Raw genomic sequence first — 22,100 nt, forward strand, 5'->3', positions numbered from 1 at the left:
TCCTCACAGGCAGCCTGCCACCCTGGGGCATCCCCACGGCCGGATGTGGCCATTTCTCCTTTCTCGAAGCCACGGCTGAACTGGAGACAGACGCTGGAAGAGGCCCCAGGACTGGGCCCTGGGGTTTGCCCTTGTTCCTGGTGCCCAGACCCGCAATCTTATGATCCGGAAACACTTTCTATGGCTGGTGCCGTGGTGGAGTGGACAGAGCTTGGATTTGGATAGCGCTGGGCTCAAAGCTAAATCCGGATTTGCCATGTGCTCGGGGGTGCGACCTGGGCCACGTGACCTCACATCTCCAGACCCAGTTTCCTACAACAACTATATGAGGTGCGGACTGTGAGTGTGCCCATTTTACAGATGGGATATGCCTGGAAATAAGGTCTCAGGAGCCCCAGAAGGCATAGAGCTAACCACCCGACAGGCACGGGTGGTTTATTTAAATACATATCGCTGTCATAGCACACACATGTGAAAACAATTATGTAGAATAGTAGTGCTTGATGAAAAAGTCTCCTAGACCTCCTCTCCCAACTGGAGGCGATCTCTTCTAACTATTCCTTGCTTGCGTTTCTCTGGAAGTACTTTCACAATCCAGACTCCCGGAGGTGAGGCATTTTGGCTACTGGCACGGGCAGTTTGGGTTTTCACCGGGAGGGGGAGGGAGCGCCATTGCATTTAGTGGGCCCAGGACGGGGTGACGGGCCCCCTGCAGTGCACAGGAGAGTCTCGCACAATGAAGACACGTCCCCATTTCTTGGCCAATTTTTTAACGTCTTCTGGACATTTATATAGATGAAAAATCTGCTTCTAGGGCCTGGCACCTAAAAAAAATAAGTCCGTCTTACATATAAATTCACACAGTATATTTTGCAGTGGTTTTAAGCAATGTGGATTTTTTTTTTCAGGAGTGCAATTACTGTAGAAATCGAGGGAAGACTGCACTTTGTTTTGCTTGGAACTTTACCAAGTTGTTCACCATTTTGGTGACATCACGACACTGAAGGCAAGGCCACTCTTGGAATTCAAATGCCCAGTAGAACACATCTCAGTCAGTTGGCCTCTTAGTAGTTATATTGATCTGTTCTTTAATTTGGACTTCATTTGTGGCGAGCCAAAGGGGCATCCTAAAGGTTTGTTTATAAATGACTTAGATCTGATAAGTCGCAACCGTGGCTCTAGTCTTGGTAATATGCTTAATTCTCTCTTCACCAACTTCAGATAATGTCTACTGGCTCCTTGACATGTAAGATGAAGATTTATGTCCCTTACATCATCCCTCCTCTCAAAGCTTTATTTCTTCTTCCATCAAACTTTGACAGTATCTTCTGACCCCCGCTTGAGCACCTGGGAGCATTAGTGGTGGTGTTCTTTCATTCATATCTTTCATGTTCCACTTTGTGTCGGCTGTGCATTTATTGGTATAGTCAAACATGTCAAGGTTTGCTAACATTTTCATTTAGTTCTGCAAACAGAGCTCAGTGTCTTGTTTTGTCCGTAAGGTGACTGTAAAGTTGAAGACCAACTCGTGGACTTCCCACTGGTTCGAGAAAGCAGCCACCTTTCTGAGGAACAGGAGAGAGGGTGGTACAGTATAGAAATTGTGCCTGATGGGGCGCCTGGGTGGCTCAGTTGGTTACGCGTCTGCCTCTGGCTCAGGTCATGATCCCAGGGTCCTGGGATCCTCCCCACTCATGCTCTCCCTTTTTCTCAAATAAATAAATAAAATCTTTTTAAAAACTTAGAAATTGTGCCTGAAGTGTCAGGAAAGTAACTCCAGTAAGCAAGAAGCAGAGAGATTTTAAGAGTCAAACATCAAGCCAAGATTCTGCCCAAAAGGAGATTTTTGCCCTGGAGACAAGACTCATAAGTAATTATGAAACAGAAAGGAGTGTTTATAATTAAATACCCCCCTCCAAAAATTGGAGCAGACAAATTATGTCCTTACATTTTATAATGAATTTGTACTCCTTGATGAGGCATTGAGTGTAAGATCTCAAATTGTATAAAATCAGTTGGAAATATGATTTCATTTATAGTTTAAGTAATTAGGAGACCCTCTGTACTGTCGAGTAAGGTACAATTATGTATTTTGTCCTGATTATAAAAGTAATTCTTGGGGCGCCTGGGTGGCTCAGTCGTTAAGCCTCTGCCTTCAGCTCAGGTCATGATCCCAGGGTCCTGAGATCAAGCTCCACATCGGGCTCCCTGCTCAGCGGGGAGCCTGCTTCTCCCTCTCCCTCTCCCCCTGCTTGTGTTCCCTCTCTCACTGTGTCTCTCTCTGTCAAATAAATAAAATCTTAAAAAAAAAAAAGTAATTATTGCTCGCTGTAGAAGTTTGGGAAAACACAAAAGGGTATAAAAATAAAACTAAAAACTCCACTAATCCCAGGGATAAACCCTGTTAATATTTTGATATATGTTAATATATTGATACATTAATAAGGGTAGGACCTCGGCTATAACAAATAAGCCCCAAAATACATAATGGCTCAAACATAACAGCAGTTTATTTTTGGCTCCTGTGAGTGCCCAAGTCAGCTCCAGGCTGTCAGTGGGGCAGGGAGGAGGGAGCCTCTGCTCCACAAAGCCATTCAGTTACCCAGGCTGACAGAGGCAATTCCAGCTTCAACATGGGTTTTCCAAAGGCACTTGGGTGTCAACATCACATTCCAGCTGAGAGAAGAGGAGAGCAAGTACAAGCATTCATGTTGGAGGTTTTATGGGTAAGGCCTGGGAGTGGTGGACGTTACTTCTGACCTCATTGGCTAGAACTCAATCACGTAGCCCCACCTAATTGCTAAGAAGTCTGGGAAATGTAGTCCAGCTGTGTGGGCGGATAGATGATATGTTTGGTGAATAAGTAGTAGTCTCTACCAGTGCATTTTCTTTCCTATTTTATTTTTTAAAAGATTATTTACTGGGGCGCCTGGGTGGCTCAGATGGTTAAGCATCTGCCTTTGGCTCAGGTCATGATCTCGGGGTCCTGGGATCGAGCCGAATGGGGCTCCCTGCTCAGTGGAGAGTCGGCTTCTCCCTCTCCCCCTGCTCGTGCTCACTCTCTCTGTCTGTCTCAAATGAATAAATATATTTTTAAAGATTTTATTTATTTATTTGACAGAGAGACAGCGAGAGAGGGAACACAAGCAGGGGGAGTGGGAGAGGGAGAAGCAGACTTCCTACTGAGCAGGGAGCCAGATGCGAGGCTCGATCCCAGGACCCTGGGATCATGACCTGAGCCGAAGGCAGACGTTCAACGACTGAGCCACCCAGGCGCCCCAAATAAAATCTTTAAAAGAAAGATTTATTATTTTTTATTTTTTAAAAAGATTTTATTTATTTATTTGACACAGAGAGAGCGCACAAGCAAGAAGAGCAGCAGGCAGAGGGAGAGGGAGAAGCGGACTCCCCCTCTGAGCAGGGAGCCTGATGTGGAACTCTATCCTAGGACCCTGGGATCATGACCTGAACTGAAGGCAGTTGCTCAACTGACTGAGCCACCCAGGTGCCCCTATTTATTTATTTCTGAGAGAGAGAGAAGGGGCAGAGGGAGAGAATCATCAAGCGGACTCCGCACTGAGCTTGGAGCCCAGCACAGGGCTCAACCCCATGACTCACGAAATCACGACCTGAGCTGAAACCCAGTCGGTCGCTCAACCAACTGAGCCACCCAGGCGCCCCGTCTAATAGTGCATTTTCTTTCAGTCTTCTAAAATACATATATGTGCATATGAACACGACTAGGATTATATTGTACATGTAGCTTTTTATTCTGCTTAAAAACAACAACAACAACAAAATATCCGAGCTTTTTCCCACATAAGTCTTTGCAAACAAGGCTGTGTGATGTGTGATCATACAGATCAGGGTTTCTCAACCTCAGCACTATTGACATTTGGGGCTGGATGGTTCTTTATTTTTTTAATTGTATTTATTTATTTGACAGACAGAGACACAGCGAGAGAGGAAACACAAGCAGGGGGAGTGGGAGAGGGAGGTGCAGGCTTCCTGCGGAGCAGGGAGCCCGATGCGGGGCTCGATCCCAGGACCCTGGGATCATGATGGGAGCCGAAGGCAGACGCTTAACCGACTGAGCCACCCAGGTGTCCCTGGATGGTTCTTTATTGTGGTGGAGGTTGTCCTGTGCTTTGTACGATGTTCAGCAGCGTCCCTGACCTTCAGCAACCAGAAACCAGGGAGACCCCCTCCCCAGACGTGACAACTAAAACTGTCTCCAGGGATTGCCAGATGTCTCCTGAGGGAGGAAAATCATCCACGGCGGAGAGTCACTAGACTAGATCAACAATAATTTATGTAACTACTCCCCTTTTATTGAATAGGTGTTGCTCCCTTTCTTGGTTTATGTTTCCTCTCACATCTTGCTCTGAGATAAACATCTTTTTACATTAATTTTGACTGAAACAGTCATTATTTACTTAGGAGAAAGTCCCAGAAGCGGGATTATTAGGTCAGAGGCTATGAATATTTTTGTCTCTTGATAGATACTGCCAAATAGCTTTCCAGAAAGGCTCTACCAATTTACTTGCCCACCTGCAAAGTTGTCTTGTTTTTAAAATTTTTTTTAAAGATCTTATTTTTAACTCACCTCTACACCCAACGGGAGGCTTGAACTTACAACCCCCGAGATCGAGTCGCGTGCTTTACTGACTGAGCCAGCCAGGCGCCCCAAATCTTGCTTTATTTTTTTAAAGGTTTTAGTTACTTGAGAAAATTGATTTATTATTTTAAAATAGCATTTGAGTAATAATCAAATATGCTTATTAGCCATTTTCTGTACCCTGTCTGTAGTAGCCTTGCTAATTTCCCAACTGCTGGGTTTTTTTTTTTTTTCCTTCTTCTTCGTAAGGGTGTTAGGGACAATCACTTGTTGAAATAAGTCTGTGACATTTCCAAAGCGAGTAAAAATTTCTATTAAAATGTGGCTTTCCTTGGACATTGTGTACACAATTGCTATAACTTGGTTTTTATCATAGCATCCCAATGTGGCTCGCTCTAATATTTGGACAGCTGGTATTTCTTTTCTTTGGTTAAAAAAAAAAAAAAAAAAAACCCAAGACTTCTAGGGAATGACCGAAAGTGGACCAAAGGGTTTACTTTCATCTCAGTGCACAAAACCTTAGAATTTTTGGTCTCAGAGTGGTGGAGTAAGGTCATAGCTTGCCAAAATGATTTCAGAGTGTCATGCCCGAGTCTCATTCTGTTGCTTTCACTGTCTCCTAGGAGTCTCCCAAGACGCAGGAACCAACGAAACCCAAGGTTCTTCCCTAAACCAGGACTTAGAATGAATTCCTTTTTGCCCTCCTTCACTTCCACCTTTGTCTCGGGCCTTTGCAGGCCATCTCCGTCCCTGTCATCTGCAGTTGGATTCTTACATCTACGCGACGACTTTCCTGTCACAGGGGGACAAAAAGGTAGACCTATGAGCTCCCTGTTTTATTAGTGTGTAAAGATTGGTTAGGACTAACTCTTCCCCCCTGGGATTGTGAAAATGAGCCCTTGATCCGCTTGGCACAGATCTCTGCCTTTTTATGCAAAATATTATTAGGTTTTCTAGACCTCTGCCTTGATGAAATCTTTCCTAATCCAATAAATTTCAGTAGATGACATGTTTGCTCCCTCTACCCTTTCTCAATCCTAAAGGTTCTCTCTTTGCGGTTAAATGTCCCTTAAGTGTACTAGCTACAGTTACGGTTTATGTGACCCTTTGTTCAAGTAAATACGATGTATTTTTCAAAACGACGAAGCACAACATAAACTGTGTGTGTGTGGTGGGGGGAAATATCGGGTTCACAAGTGTCTCAAAAAGTATGCGCTGTAGAAAAATGGCTAAGGGTCTCAGAGCTTTTCTAACACCTTTGGAGACAGGAAAATTACTCGCTAAGGAGACAGAAGGAATTTAAGCCCCCGACACTGCTAAACCATTAATTCACTTCCAGGCTCCCGTGCAAGGCCTGAGCGGTGGGAGAAGCGGGGACTGGGTAGAATCTGCAAAGTCTCCCAGAGCCTGACAGGGGTGGCCTTCCAGGGATCAAGATGGCCGATTAAGGGCACCACGAAATCTCTCACCACCGCAGACTGGAGGGTGCCGCCGGTGCCTTTCCACATCATTGTTACCCGCCAAGTAGCTCAAGTCAGTGCTGGCCGCCTTGCATGCGCACTGGAATCACCTGGGGAGCTTTTGCGGCCGGATGCCTCGGTCCCGCCCGCAGAGGCCCAGATGCAATCAGGTTTTCAAAGCTCCCCAGCTGGTTCTAATGTGCAAACAGGGCTGAGCCCCACTGAATTAAATAATCACCCGCAGCTCATACATGAACATAAGGTTCCAGGAGTGTGGATGGGGGCAATTGCCGATCACCGGCTGTCCTTGGTTCGTTGTCCCGGGCCTCAGTTTCTTCATCTGCACAATGGGTGAAGACTGGGACCGCAAAGCCCCCTCCAGCTGTGTAACAGTTCGTTTCTGGGACGCGGATCCGCGCCCCCCCAGGCTCCCCCCCCGACTCCCCGGCTTCTCGAGTTCCCGCGCCCCTCGGCGCCCGCTTGGGGTGGGGGCAGTGTCCCAGAGGAAGCCGCGAGCAGTGCCGGCCACCCTGGCGCGCCCGCTGCCGGGGTCGGGCTCTCGCTGCGGGCGCACAAAGCCCCCGGCGCTGACGTCAGGGCCCCTCTCGGCGCGGCCGGCCCCCAGTGCAGGCGGAGCCGCGCCGCGCTCCCACCCCGGCCCCGGAGCCAGGAGCGAGCCGCCAGCCGCCAGCCGCCAGCCCAGCAGCGCAGCCCGCCCGGAGCCCGGCCGGCGCACGTGCCCGCCAGCCCTGCAAACTTGTACCACCGGCTCTGCCCGTCCCCGGGGAGCCCGAGCGCCCGGAGCCCGCGCCGCTCCCGCCCGTCTCCAGCCATGGGTAAGCGAGCGCGTTGGCCCCGCGCCCCCGCCCCACCCCCGCTCAGGTGGGGCTCCCCGGGCACCTTCGCGCCCGGAGGCCGGAGGTGGGAGGGGCGCGGCGCAGGTGTCCCGAACGCCCAGGTGCGCGTCCGGGCCCCGCGGCGGGGACGTCCCCGTCCCGGCTGCGCTCTGGCCGCCCCCCCACCCCCGGCGTGCGGCCCGCGGGAGGGCAAGAGCCGGTGTCCCGGGAGGGGGTGCGGAGCGAGCAGACGGGGCGTCCCGGGCGACCCTATTTTAAGGGTTGGTAGAGAGGAGTCTCTTGCTCATTTCCCGGAACGCTCTCCTGTCGCCCGAGCTCTCAGCTCCCAGTCCGGTCCTGTCCCACCCTGCCGTAGTCTTCTTGCCCTTCAACCCAACCCGAAACAATCGCCCGGTTCCCCAAGGCTGGGGTCTTCCGAGAGCTCATCTGGGAACCATGACCCTTGATACCAGGAAGGGGGGAGGGGAGAGGGACAGGCTGGGTCAGAGGGTGAGTCTCTTTTCTTTGTCCCCCGTTCCAACTATCAAAATGCGGACCTGGGCGCAGGTGGACACGGTTTGCCAAGCGGATTCGAGTGCAGCTGGGGGAATCGACTAGTGACGGTGAAAGCCCAGTTCTGGAGACTGAAAATCTCCAACCTGGCCCGGGGCGAATGTTAGGCGGCTGTGGGAGTCTTTCCGTCCCCTCCTAACACCCCGAAATGCTGCCGTCAGCAGCATGTCGTTAAATGGGGACTCCATCGGAAGGGAAACTCGGGAATGCTGTGGAAAACGACCTAATTCCGCCGCACCCCGGGAAATGTCTGAGGGCTGTGATTGGGAAAGGGCTTCTCTCCCTGCTCTGTTATCCTTCTCTGCAGCCAGACTGCGGCCACAAGCGCCACAAAAGCCACAGACTGAGGAGCCACGCTGAAGCATTCCTAATGAGGAGCGCCGTGGGTTTAACCGTTGCGGGTTAATGGTCGGGGCTTGGGAATCCCTGCCCGTCCCCCATCCCCACCCGTGTCCTCTTACCCAGTCTGCATCCCTCTGCTATTGAGAGAGCAAGCGAGAGCGAGCGCTAGAGAGAGCGCGCGCGCGCGCGCTCGCGCAAGTGTGTGTGTGTGTGTGTGTGTGTGTGTGTGTGTGTGTGTGTTTAAGTGAGGGGGTGTAATTTTGTGCCGATTGTAATTTTGGTCAGGGACCGTAGGGAGAGCTTATTATTTAGAATTTAAAGGGAAGAGCAAAGAATTGTATAGTTGAATCTTTTTTAATTGACTAGGTGGTCAAAATATGGAAGGAAACAAGGCTCCCGAATCCAACAAGAAAATTTCTTACCAAAAAGTTAGGGGAGAGCTAGGATAAAATTCTTCTAGAAAGGGCAGAATTGAGTGACCTGTAACTCTGGTTCCTACTTCTCTTAATGCCCCCACGTGAGTAGTCCCATCACTCAATGTTCCCTTTTATTTTAGTTATTTTTTTAAAAAAATATTTTAAAGTAATCTCTACACCCAAGGTGGGGCTCGAACTCACAACCCGGAGATCAAGAGTCCCCTGCTCCACCAACTGAGCCAGCCAGGTGACCCTCAGGCCTCCCCCCGCCCCTTTTAATGCTTCCCTTTAAATGAGGGTCATACACAAAAATCAGATGGCTGCTGCTGAGCCTGGAACTATTTTGGCAATGCTTGGCGCAGAGATGTTGAAGTTAGAGAAGTCCGGTGCTGAGGGAAGCATTAACTGGTTTTCCTGAAATAAAGTTACTTCTGGTTCATTAACGCTAGGTGTTAGAATTTGTACTAGTTCGAAATGGAGCATCCAGCTACCACCCGGGGAACCTTCTTGAGCATGCCTTTCACAGGACCCTGGGCTTCATTGGGGGCAGGCTTTAGTGTTTAAATAGGTGTGGAGGTTAGATGGCAGTTCTCATGAGGCAAATGCCCAAACCAGAGGCCTGGTCTCAAGGAAGTACTTTGTGTCTGGGACAATTGTTGGTTCTACACTTCAGTTGCCAATTTATGTTAATTTGTGCATACCTCACTGGTTCTGGCAGTATCCTTGGTTTCAGTTTTTAGTTTTTACATTAAAAAAAAAAGGGGCCCTTCATGCCAAAAGGAAACATAGTGATTTCCTTTGGTAGATTCTTAGTAAATACACCACAAGGCCATGAACTGGTTTTATTTTTCCAGATGTATTTAATTACCCAACATAACCTTATGAATGTTTTAATGGAAATGATTTAATGTTGGGAAAATTCTCGCCATTGGTGCATTGAGTTGGGACTTGAGTTCTTACGCAAATCACTTCCTTAACCCAGTATTAGTTCATTTACTGGTAAAATGGGTGAGGTTTATGGAAATAAAAGCCCCTTTGGACTCAAATTGTAAGGTATTCAACATCTTTAAGTTGAAAAAATACTGAGCAGGAGTGGTGCCTGAAGTTTTATCTCTCAGTGTATCTTAAAACCTGTTCTTGTTGAAGGAGTTGTGGGTTTTTTAGGGCTTTGTTGAGATATAATTTACAAACCACACAATTTGCACATTTGAGCGCACAGAGTTCGTGATTTTGTGTGTATTCCAAGTTGTGCGGCCACCACCATTAACGGTGTCATCACCCTAAAAGGAAACCCTGTGCCCCTTGGAAGTCACTCCCCATCCCACCCCCGTCTCCCCTGGCGACCGCTAATCTACTTTCTGTGTCTAGGGATTTGCCTATTCTGGACCGTTCATGTAAATGCAACGAGCCAATTGATGTTTGAAGTGTGTTTGACTAGTCAGTAACTTTGGTGGTTTTGCCCAATGGGAAGATGTTGATGTTTTGTTCGTACGCAGTACATCACCTAAGTGAACGCGTCGAAACGAATTACTTCACTGGCTGAAGGGTTCCACGTTTGGCCAGTGTCCACCTGTGTGCATGTGCACACACATTCCCGGTTTTACTCTGGTTTTCTCTGTTGGGAACTCATGTTGCCTAACAGAATTGTTTTTTTAAGTAATCTCTGTGCGCAAGGTGGGGCTCAAACTCCGGACCCTGAGATCAAGAGTTCCACGCTCTAGGGACTGAGCCAGCCAGGCGCCCCCAGAATCGTTACTGTGTTACCTGATTCACAGGCCTGAAGACCTTAGCAACTACTCGGATTCAGTGTAATAAGCTCTGATAAAGGCATTTGTGGAATATCCACCCTGCTTTGACATGCCTCATGTATCCAGAGAGAACCGCTGATTTTGTTTCATTAGTTGCCTATCGTTTTTAAGTGCAAATTCTGTGTGAAATGACCGGAGACCGCAAAATAACTAATTGTTTTCATCCACTCTGTGGCAAGGAAATTTTTTATGAGGATTATGAATTTAAACGGTCATTTCACAAAAGAGCAGTACAAACAACTGGCTCGGAGCAGTTTTTCTTTAACTGTAACGTGCATACGAACCCTCTTTGATTTTGTTTAAAAAAGCAGTTTTTCACTCAGTGGGCCTGGATGGGAGCGGGGTTTCTGCGGGTCTGGCAAGCTCCCTGGTGGTGCTGGTGCTGTGGGTCCCCAGGGTGAGGAAACTGAGGAAAAGCAGGGCAAGCCAGAGGCGGTGTGTCTGCCCCAGCAACCCCACCAGCTTGCTCTGTGGTCTTAGCTAAATCATTTTCTCTTCTTGATCTCCCTTTACTACAGAATACAAGGATTTGACGAAGTTATTTCTTTAGGCTCTTACAGATCTAAAGGGGTATAATTTAGAAAAAAGGAAAGGAGAGGGTAATGTGATGCTTGGAAAATATGAGAAAACCGCTCCCTAATTGTTTAAACACCATTGGTTTCCGTGAAGCCAGCGTTTGTAGTCGGGCTGAATGCTGGCATCTTGACGTGCCCGCCAGTGGGCATAGTGGCCCTGCTCCGGGGAACATGGTGGAGGAAGCTGTGCGCGGTGCTTCCAGCTTTGGCGTCCCCTGCCCTCTTCCTCCGAGAGCTGGCGGCTCCGGAGAACTTTTTGCTCTCCCCACACACCGGGCCCAGATCACCTTCCGAGGCAAGGCTCAGAAGGAAGCCCCCTGAGGAACCAGACAGGCACACCTACGTGTCTGGTTCGGGAGGTTTGCTCAGAAATTCAGATGCAACTGCAGACAAAGGAGTGGTCTGATGAATAGCTGGGCAGGAAGTATTTCCAGAATGCGCTAGCCTCCCTCGCTGTGAGCGTAAAGATCTTACATCGGGCCCACCCTCAGGTCTTGGAGAGAGCTCCCTTTAAGTCTCTGGAGGCAAACTGAAATTTTAAGTAACCCTCACAGTCCAGTAGCACAGAGTTATGTTTGTGACCAACAGGAAATAATTAATTAGTAGATTTTTGCTCCAGCAAAAGCTGTTGCCCAAACCACTTGACCCCTGCAAGGGTTTTAGAGCCGATCCTTAGCTGCTGCCCCCAGGGTCAGGCAGTTAGATGGTTTATTGAAAATGCCAAAGTGGTTAATCATCAAAAGTGCCACATGTGTGTCTTAAACATTCAATTAACTCTAAACATTAATTTGCCAGTATTTTGTTGTAGAGTTGAGGCCTTTGCTTTCAGTGTGAGCCCTGGCTGGGATTCCTTGAAGTCTCGCTCGGCATGTCACTCACAGCCCAAATTCATTGGCTTCTGATTTTCAGTTTCAGATTCTTCTAAAGTAAAATGAGAGCTTAAGGGCATCGGGAGCCAGTCTCTGTGCAGAATGCTCTTCTATCATCTACCCCACTCCCCTTAAACTTCTACAATTGTCCTGTCCATGGTTTTAGGCAACTATTTTTCCAAGTGACTCATTTTTAAGACTTGCCAAAGCAATGAGCTTGGGTTTCGAAGAAATAAAAGCTCTTTCTTTTGCACACGTTTTCTTAGTCTGTGTAGTATGGAATTAAATTTCATAATTACAGTAACAAATACAACTGACATAAATAGGTTGGGGAGCAAACACGACTGACTCTTAGGTACACAATTCAGCTCATGGCAGAAAGCGTATACAGATGTCCTGCAGAATAACCTCGAAGCCAAGTTCTGTGGACAGTGGTCAATATGGCTTACAAAAGGAGTAGAGAATAATGGAGTAATTGGGTGGGTCTGTGGAGTAGATGCTTTGTTAAGGTCTATCTACGTTATAAAAGTACAGATTACAAGGTATGTAAAATTATATTTATGTATTACAAAACTGTGATAAACCACCGTGAATGAAATAGGGCGAATGACTTTAAGTACTGTTCCTTAATAACATGAATACTTTCAGCACAGATTTGCACAGAATAACAGAATTCAGAGCTTGAAGATGCTTCAGAAGTAATTTGATGGCTGGAGGTAGACAGACACAAAAGCAATTTACAGAGCAGTTGTTTTGCCTTTAGCTTTTTTTTTTCTTTTGATGTATTAAAATATTTTCCTGTCCTTGGTGAAAAGTACTTCCCTCTTGTCGGATTTTTGAAGTTGAGGGCAGCTTGGAGTGAAACACCATTGCGGGGAAATTCCTCCTTGCGGCCAGGACTGTAAGGGTCACTTGGTCGGAGTGTTTCCCTGCTCCTCCGCGGTTGGGTTCAGCACGCGCCGCTGCGAGGCCCTGCGACTCTGGATCCCGGGGTCGTGAGTTCTAGTTCGAGCCTTGCCTTAGGTGTAGCGATAACTTAAAAAAAAAATAAATAAATAAATAAATAAAAAATAAAAAAAAAATTAAACGCCCAAACTGCGTTCTGTCCTCAGATCAGCACAGCTGCCTCAGAGAGACCAATGAAGAATTGTAATAGAAGTAATTATAGCTCCTGTAGAATAATTTCCTCTGTCCAAGGAAAATGAGGTGGGGGGGGCATTGGTGTTGGTATTTCAGAGTGGGGTTCCCTGGGGAGACAGTTACCCTTGATGCAAGACTTGAAGGATGAGCAGGAGGACAGGGGTGGCAGTGGCCAGGAGCGGCTGTACCCAGGCCCTGGATACAGATGTGCAGGAGTGGGCAGTGGGGGAGGCTGCGGGATGCGGGGCCGCGGAGGTGGGCATGGCCTGGATGTGGGGGTGCTGAGGCCTGCGGCGGGGCCGGGCCACAGGTAAGAGCTGCAAAGAACTTCATGTTACCCTCTTGCTTGGGGAGAATTGCCAAGGGATTTCAAGCAGGGAAGTGATGGATGGAACTGCCAATCGGAGGAGATAAAAGAAACCACCGAGACAGAGAATCGTTAGTGTCTAATTGTAAAATTCCAAATGGAAGTCTAGAAGGAGTTCTGAGAAGGGTGAGATCTTGTAGCTTATCTGAAGCTTCTGGTGGAGACTTGGATTTGAGGTGTTTTGAGAAGAGTGGAAAGGCTTAGTTAGGGTGCCGTGGAAGAGAGGTAGGAGTGAGCAGAGGTCCTGGTGGAATCCTGAAGAGACTGGTTGGGCCTGAGCAGAGAATGAGGGGTGGGGAACAGTAGGAAATAAGACGGGGGAGGGACGAGTTTTAATTACAAATAGACGTGAATCTTACAAAAAAAGTTTTTAATATTGTCTATTGCCTCCTCCCTTTCAAAGGATAAAGTGGAGAAGGAAGGAAGCGTGAGCCTTTCTGGGTTGGAAAAGGCCATGTTTGGTGTGACTCCAGAGGGGGTGGGCATTGAAATGGAACCTGGTCTTGTCTATTTGTTTATTTGATGAGTAATCTTAAAAGTGGCACTTTTCTTCCTTAAATATTTGAAACATTTTGCCAGTGAAGTGATCCGGGTCTGGAGTTTTCTTTGTAGAAATATTTAAAGTTCTATTTTTTTTTTTTCCACAGAGACAGTACTATTCAAATTTACTCTTTCTCTTTGTTTCATTTTTGCCGAGTTGTGTTTTTAAAGGACTTTCCATTTTGTCTAAGTTATCAACTTTATGGACGTAAAGTTGTTCATAATATTCTTGTATTAACTGTTTAATCCTGTCGTCTGCAGGCTCTGTAGTGATAAGTCCCCTATTAATTCCTTGTGATGTAGGCAATTTGTATTCTCTTGTTCTCGATCAATCTTGGGCAATTATTTTAAAATTTATCTTGATAGGTTAATGCTTACATTTGATGATTACATCTGCTGGATGAACTGACCACTTAATAAAAAAGGAGTACATTTTCTAGTAATCAGAAGATAGGATTTTAATGTCTAGGAATAAAAACTGCTTACTTTGTTAGAAAACAAAATCTGCCAAAGGAAAAGTTATTCAAACCCGATCTTTTGCATTTTACTCTTAATGGCTGTGTATAACTCAGTATATTTGAACTCGGTGTGACAAGATGTACTGTAAAGGATGTTGAGTTAGAGTTAGTGCGTAGTATTTGGTTGCCTGTTTGTTTTCTGTAGGACTGTTAAATTCTACTTTCTTCTCGGACAGCTGGAGACAGATACTGAAGTAAAAGAAGGTTGGTTTTTTTCCTTTCCTTTCCTTCCCTTTCTTTTTTTTAATTAAATATTTTATTTTTAAGTAATCTCTAGAACCAATGTGGGGCTCAAACTCACAACCCGGACATCAAGAGTCACATGCTGTACCATCTGAGCCTCCAGGCGCCCCTCCTTCCCTCTTGAGCGAGTTTTCTCAGCCTCAGCACTATTGACATTTTGGGCTGGATCATTCTTTGTCATGAGGGGCTGTTCTGTGCATTGGGGGGTATTTAGTAGCATCCCTGGTTTCCACCCACTACGTGCGAGTAACACTCTCCTAGTTGTGACAACCAGAAATGTCTCCAGACGGGGCCATCTAACAATCGTTGAGGGCCAAAAACCGCCCATGTTGAGAACCCCTGCTTTAGAGTAAGAGGGACTGAAAACCTTTTGTGCTTCACAGTATTCTAAAAATCTCAGTAGGGGCATCATTGAGGTCTTACTTGAGCACATTTGCTGAATAGGAAGATCTCTGGGTAAAAGGGTGTTTGCCTTCCAAAAGGGATGCTCGATATTTCTAGCTGAAGGAAGTTGGTTTTGTTTTTTTTTTTTTTTAACCTGTTTTTCAAGATCATCAGAGAATCTGTAGATACAATGGGGGCCCTTGCAGACCACCTAGTTCACTCTTTCTTTGGAGTAAAAGGGTAACTAAACAATCTCCTTAATGAGACCAGACCCCCTTGGGAATAGAGCGTGCCCGGCTTTCCTTGGTAACTTGTTCTGCTGTTCAGTGCACGTAGCTCTGAAAGGCCTGAAATCTATATGAAATTGGCCTTGCTTAACTAAAATCGCTTTCATCATCTTTTGTGCTCTTCATTAAGTAGAAAGACATCAAGGATCTAGTCCCATTTTTTTTTTAATATCCTTAATTACCTTGATGGCCTTTCCATATTTAGAATTCATCTCCTTAGCTTATCATCAAATCTACCCGGATTAAGCCTTTAAGGCAACCTTCCCGCACGTTCCATTCTGTTCTGTTCTGTCCTTGGGGACCTGTAGTCATGACTTCATTACATTTTTTCTTGGGTTTGAGAGATGCAGGAGTTGCAGGAGGAAGGACTGATGTCCCCCTTGTTGCTCACAGAGATCCTTTCCCACAGCCGGAGATCTCCCCGCACCCCCTCCGTGCCCCCCCTCCTTCTGTGTCCCCCCTCCCCGCCCCCAACCCCACCGGAGACCTTAAATTGGCCTGTTCAGAGAGGTTTGAGCACACTTGGAAACTAGTTCTGGTGTAAAAAGCACGAAAAGTTTGGAAGTGACGGTTAGAAGGAGCCTAGGAAATTGGCTGTTCTGTATGTGCGTCGGGTCCCTGTGTTAGGTTTGGGAATGTGATGTTTCACAACTCCCTGAAAAGAATGTTTAAACGGAGGGTTTTAAAATGGCAGCTTGAATTCAGGCATCTGTTCTTCACACAAGGAGCAAAGAATGGAGATGTAATTAGCAAAGAAATTCAAACCCTTAAGATAACTTTATTGGATGCAGCACTTTATTTTATATTTTCCTTTTAGTTTTCTCATGTGGCATATTCTGACAGTTTCCATGGTAAGTGAAACAGAATTCAGAACATTAAAGAGATGAATTTCCATTTCATGAGTTATTACCGTTTTGCCAAGCCAATGTCCTGGATTACCAAAAACTGGTTTGAACTCTATTATATAATGGTATCGTCACAAATACTTTTAGATGTTTTGTTAAGAGGCACGGATATTATAAAAATCACTTAAAAATTTGCTCTTGAAGTATAATATATACACAGAAAGTGGGCAAACCGTTTTAGCATACAGCTTAGTAAGTTTTTACCAACTTAGCCAGTACGTAGATTAAGAAGTGAAACATTACCAGCGCTGCAGAAATTCCCCACAAGCTCCCTTGGAGGCACCCTGACCAAGGGTAATCACTCCTAATTTCTGCCAACATAGTTTTGCCTGTTTTTCCACTTTATAGAGATGGAACCATACAGGATAAACCCTTAGGTCTGATCACCACTAATAACATTATTTTAAAATTTGGTGATGTTTTCTGTCTGAAAAATACACCTGCTTCTAAATCACTATGGTTAAAAGCACTTATTAAATGCCTTCATATGTAGAGGTGTTCTAGGGAGTCCATGAACCACTGATTCCTACCCTCTATTTCTTTTTTTAAGATTTTATTTATTTATATGACAGAGAGATAGCGCAAGTAGGCAGAGCGGCAGGCAGAGGGAGAGGGAGAAGCAGACTCCCCGCGGAGCCGGGAGCCCGACGCGGGCCTCGATCCCAGGACCCCGGGATCATGACCTGAGCCGAAGGCAGCCGCTCAACCATCTGAGCCACCCAGGCGCCCCTATAAGCATTTTTTTTTAAAGATTTTATTTATTTATTTGACAGACACAGCGAGAGCGGGAACACCAGCAGGGGGAGCGGGAGAGGGAGAAGCGGGCTCCTCCTCCCCGCGGAGCAGGGAGCCCGATGCGGGGCTCGATCCCAGGACCCCGGGCTCATGACCTGAGCCGAAGGCAGACGCCTCACCGACTGAGCCACCCAGGCGCCCCTCCTGCCCTCTATTTTAAGTGGAAAACATTGACACAGCAGGTGTGAGAAGGGCTTTTGAAAATAATCGATGAGCAATGAGACAGGTACTGGAAAAACATGCATATGGCTGAAGAGATTACAGAGCTAAGGTAGCCTTAGCCCCATTATGCCCCTGGGAAACGGAAAGTACGTGATGGCAGGGGTGTAAATAAAGGGGCGGTGGTAGACGTAGCACATTTATTCAGGATCTGAAAAAAGGATCAATAGAACTATTTTATGGCTTCCAGCTGTAAGGATATAACAGATGTTGAGACCCCCCTCCCAACTAGTTTCTGGAAGAAGATGGTGTTTTAAGAGTTCTGAATTAGGGGCACCTGGGTAGTGCAGTCGGTTGGCATCCAACTCCTGGTTTCGGCTCAGGTCATGATCTCGGGGATCGTGAGATTGTGAGATCAAACCCTGCGTCGGGCTCCACGCTCAGTGTGGAGTCTGCTGAAGATTCTCTCTCCCTCTCCCCCTCCCACTCATGCCCTCTTTCTCCCTCACTCTCTCTAAAATAAATAAATAAATCTTTAAAAGAAAATTGTCTGAATTAATAGTAGCTAGTGAACTGGCGGCTGGCTGTTCCCAGCACAAAGCAAGGTGGGCAAACGGCTGGAGGCCTGGGATGATTTCTGGTTTTCAACCTGACAAATTTTAGAAATAGATATAAAAATGTTTTTGCTTAAATGAACTTCCTGTGTTGTTTGGACTTAGACGAGTAATAAATAATCTGCCTTCATTCCTTCAGTGAGGAGCTTTGTCCCCTTTTTGACTGGGGTAATGGTGTCGTCAGCAGAATGAATGCCTTGTCACCACACAGAGCGTGGTGTTATTGCTGCTTCCTGGGTACTGGTATCGATTTGCCCTGACGCCAACCATGCATGGACTCACGTTTCTCTGTATCTTCACCAGCGTTTGGTATCGCCAACAGTGGGATTTTTCAAAAATCTGATAGGTATGAAGTGGTATTTCATTGTTTTTTATGTTGGAGGTCCCTAGACAGGTTGAAAGTTTTTGGCAGGTTATTGGCCACTTGAGTTTTCTCTTTCCATTCATATCCTTGTTTTTTCTTTTTTTTATTTTAAGTAGGCTCCATGCCCAACATGGGGCTTGAACTCATGACCCTGAGATCAAGAGTCGTATGCTCTCCTGACCCGGCCAGCCAGACACCCCTATATCCTTGTTTTTTCTTTTTTCTTTTTTCTTTCTTTCTTTTCTTTCTTGATTCTATTTATTTGAGAGAGGGAACACAAGCAGGGGGAGTGGGAGAGGGAGAAGCGGGCCTCCCGCCGAGCAGGGAACCCGATGCGGGGCTCGATCCCAGGACCCTGGGACCATGACCTGAGCCGAAGGCAGATGCTTAATGACTGAGCCACCCAGGCGCCCCATCCTTGTTTTTTCTTACTGGTTTGTAGTGATTCTTTATACATTATGGATATACTAGTCCTTGGTTAAACGTGTCCTCCATGTCTTCTTCCTCTCTGTGGGTTATCTTTTAACTTTGTGGAATGTATCTTTTGTTGTACTGAATTTTTTTTGTTGTCATAAACCCTAATGGATCTTTTCCTTTATTTTATGATTTGCGCTCCTAATTTTTGCCTTATTTTAAAATTGTTCCTAAAAAGGAGGGGTGGGGCGCCCGGGTGGCTCAGTCAGTTAGGCGTCAGCCTTCAGCTCAGGTCATGATCCCAGGGTCCTGGGATCGAGCCCCACATCAGAGTCTTTGCTCAGCAGGGAGCCTGCTTCTCCCTTTCCCTCTGTCTACCACTCTGCCTACTTGTGCTCTCTGTCAAATAAGTAAAATCTTAAAATGAAATAAAATAAAATTGTTCTTATCTCCAAAGTCGTGAAGATGTTCTTCTGTTCTTCTGTATTTTCTTGTAAAGTTTTTTTAAAGGTGTGCTTTTCATTTTTCAGTCTTTATTCCATTGGGATTTTAGTTTTTTGGTATGAGATAGAAATCTATTTTTATTTTCTATTTTCTATGCAGAAACCACCATGTACTTAATGGCTCGTCCTTTCTCCACTGGTTTTTATATAACTTCTCTCATGTTTTCAATTTCCCTACTGTAAGTGTGTGTACCTCTCTGGACTCTATTCTGTTTCTTGGCCCTGTGTTTGCCATCTGTGTGCTAAGAGTACACTGTCTTGATTGTTGTAGATGTATAATAAGCCTGGGTATCTCCTAGGAGAATTTTTCTCCTCTTGCTCTTCTTTAAAAGTGCCTGAGACAGACTCAGTTTTTTGTTTTTTGTTTTTGTTTTTTTCTTTTTGGTGTACTTTTGGAATCTGCTTCTCATGTTCCACAAACATCCCTGTTAGGATTCTGAGTGGGATTACAGTGAACTTACAGCATAATTTCTGTGATAGTGTATTTACCATGTCGAAACTTCCATTTGTATACATGACACAGCTCTTCATACAATTAGATCTTCTTTTATATCGGCAATAATGTTTTTGTGCACCCTTAAAAAAAGATCTAGGGGTGCCTGGGTGGCTCAGTCGGTTAAGCGTCTGCCTTCGGCTCAGGTCATGATCCCAGGGTCTTGGGATCGAGTCCCGCATTGGGCTCTCTGCTCAGCAGGGAGCCTGCTTCTCCCTCTCTCTCTGCCTGCCGCTCTGCCTACTTGTGCTCTCTCTCTATCTCTCTGTCAAATAAATAATAAAAATCTTTAAAAAAAAAAAGATCTATTAAAGGTCCCTCCTAATTTTTGTGGCTTTTTTTTTTTTTTTTAAGGGAGACAGTAAATCAGTTGGTGTCAAATCTAATTCCATGGGATGTCATGGTTTCCTTCCACTGACCTGTGGCTTCTGAAAGTACAAGTAATATATACACTTGTTCAGATGAACATAGAGGCTGTAGGGGAAAGCGGGTTCTCAGTTATCACGTACCAGCCTGGTCATAGGAACACAAGTGAAGTGAGGTATTTCTACTAAAATGGACCCTTGACATAATAAGATTAGATAAGAAAGCCCCTGATATGTTAAGATGTGGATTTCTTCTTCTTCTTTTTTTAAAGATTTTATTTATTTGAGAGAGAGAGTGAGTGAGAGAGAGAGAGAGAGAGAGAGCACACAAGCCAGGGAGAGAGGCAGAGGGAGAAGCAGGCTCCCCATTGAGCAGGGAGCCCAATGTGGGGCTCGATCCCAGGACCCTGGGACCACGACCTGAGCCAAAGGCGGACGTTTAACCCAACTGAGCCACCCAGGTGCCCCAGATGTGGATTTCTTCTTAAAGAAAAATATGACCCAGTTGGCTCCATTACAAAGACCAAGTTTATATTCAGGATGTAAATTCGTTGTTGAAAGAGAAGAAAAGCCAATTTTCCACTCATCTGTTACAGCGATGAAGCTCAGGTAATCCTAGAGTGGTTTAAACATTGCTTTTCTGGTAGAGTGTTACTTCCACATTTGGTGATCTTACTTGAGAAAAGGAACTTTTCATGGCCGACTCAAGATTACCTAGTTCCCCTAAGTAGTTTAATGGAAAACTTTTCCTGGAATATTTTCACATAGCTATTCACCCAGTGAAGAAGAGGCCAGCATTGGGTTGGCGCGCGAGCTTGATTTATTCCAGAAAGTGGTTTATTCAGCCGTCAAATGAGATTACATGTACGGCTGTTACCCATCACTTCACAGAAATATTCCTCCACAAGGCCTCAAACTTTTGTTTATTTATTTGGAGGCAACAGAAATCACAAATTTGAATTCTCCTAGGACGTTTTTGGAAATGCAATTTTTAATAGAGGGTTGTCACTCCCTTACTGTTGATGATAGCCAGAACCAAACTGGACTGTTGGACAGTTTCTACACACTGACTGCCATCCCTGGGCACCATCCCCCAGCAATCAATGCACACATATACCTGCATATATTTATTTTTATTTTATTTTATTATTAAAAAAATTTTTTTTAAGATTTTATTTATTTGACAGAGAGAGACACAGCGAGAGAGGGAACACAAGCAGGGGGAGTGGGAGAGGGAGAAGCAGGCTTCCCGCGGAGCGGGGAGCCCGATGCGGGCCTCGATCCCAGGACCCTGGGATGCGGAAACTCTAGAATTTAAAATTGAAATCTAAATTTGGATGTGAAATTGTTTGTTATCCTAGTTTAGCGTTTAGGGATTTGAAAAAAAATGGGGGTATTTCTACTTTGTGAATGCGTTCCGATTTCCTCAGCCTAACATGACAAATGACATACCATTAAAAGGAAGAATTGAACTTCTGATCCAAGTAACCATGACCTAGAGTGGGTTGCCGGTTAGAAAGCACTACTTGGCTGGTGGCTTGAAGATGTTTGACTTGCTGCCTGGGCAGGCTCTTTCCTCAGTGCTCAGAGGGAGTGTTTGGAAAGCAGAGCTTCCCTCATTCAGCGACTGGTGAGCAGTGGAGGCCTCGGGATCTTTAAGAAGCGACAAGTTATGTTTTGTTCGAAGAGTTTGTCGCTTAGTCGGATGGTTCTGCTCTAGGGTCAGTTTTGCCCCCCCAGGGGACAGTTGGCAATGTCTGGAGACGTTTTTGGTTACTACCCCCCAGGGGACGGAGGTGCTGCTGGCATCTGCTGGGTGGAGGCCAGAGATGCTGCGAAGCCTTCTGCCGGGCGCAGGGCCTGCCCCTCCCCAAACAGAGAATCATGTGGACCCCAGGGTGAAGGTGCCAAGGTGGGGACACAGACCCAGACTGAACTTTTGAAGTCCTGAAAGACACTCACTGCAAACCTTTAAAACGATAGTCTGTGGGAAGGTTTGGGTTTGGGGCTGAAATAGAGCAAGCAGGGACTGTAGACACCAAAGAAAGGGGCCCAGGCGCAGGAGTTGCCGGCTTCAGAAGGTGCCTTTCTGAAGGGGAGCCTGCAGGACAAGCCTCTGTGATGCAGACAGACCTAGGTCCTGGAAGTTACTAACTCCTGGTGCTGATGCGGACGTAGTTGTTTAATTCAGTTGATGTCCAGTGAATTCATACCACAATCAAGGCTTTCTTCATGATGACAATAATGAGACAAATGATGACATGTCTGATATGAAATGCATCATAATTAATTTGATTCAGAAAATTCTTTTTACCGAGAGGTTTTATTTATTTATTACACCGGCCTCTTCCTAGCAAAAAAAAAAAAAGCATAGAACATTGAAGTGAACCAGTTATTTTTTTCATTCACCATTTAATTTCAAGCAATAAGTTGAACCTTTTTATTTTGTTCTAAGAGCTGCGGATGACCAGTACAAGGGTTGATTTAAGTATCTCATTTCCCTGACTTCTCC

General features: G+C 45.9%; 1 protein-coding gene across 2 annotated transcripts in view; it reads left to right on the forward strand.

Moving 5' to 3' along the window:
* Nucleotides 1–6,438: 6,438 nt before the first annotated feature.
* The window catches only part of GPM6B (glycoprotein M6B), a 156,048-nt gene continuing 140,386 nt past the window's right edge, over nucleotides 6,439–22,100 (forward strand). For both annotated transcript variants that reach the window (XM_027609435.2, XM_027609439.2), the window contains exon 1: nucleotides 6,439–6,914. In XM_027609435.2, coding sequence (XP_027465236.1) covers nucleotides 6,911–6,914 — 4 coding nt within the window. In that variant the 5' untranslated portion in view covers nucleotides 6,439–6,910. The remainder of the gene's footprint in view (nucleotides 6,915–22,100) is intronic.

Source organism: Zalophus californianus, chromosome X (assembly GCF_009762305.2).
Source record: "Zalophus californianus isolate mZalCal1 chromosome X, mZalCal1.pri.v2, whole genome shotgun sequence".
Classification (NCBI taxonomy): Eukaryota; Metazoa; Chordata; class Mammalia; order Carnivora; family Otariidae; genus Zalophus; species Zalophus californianus.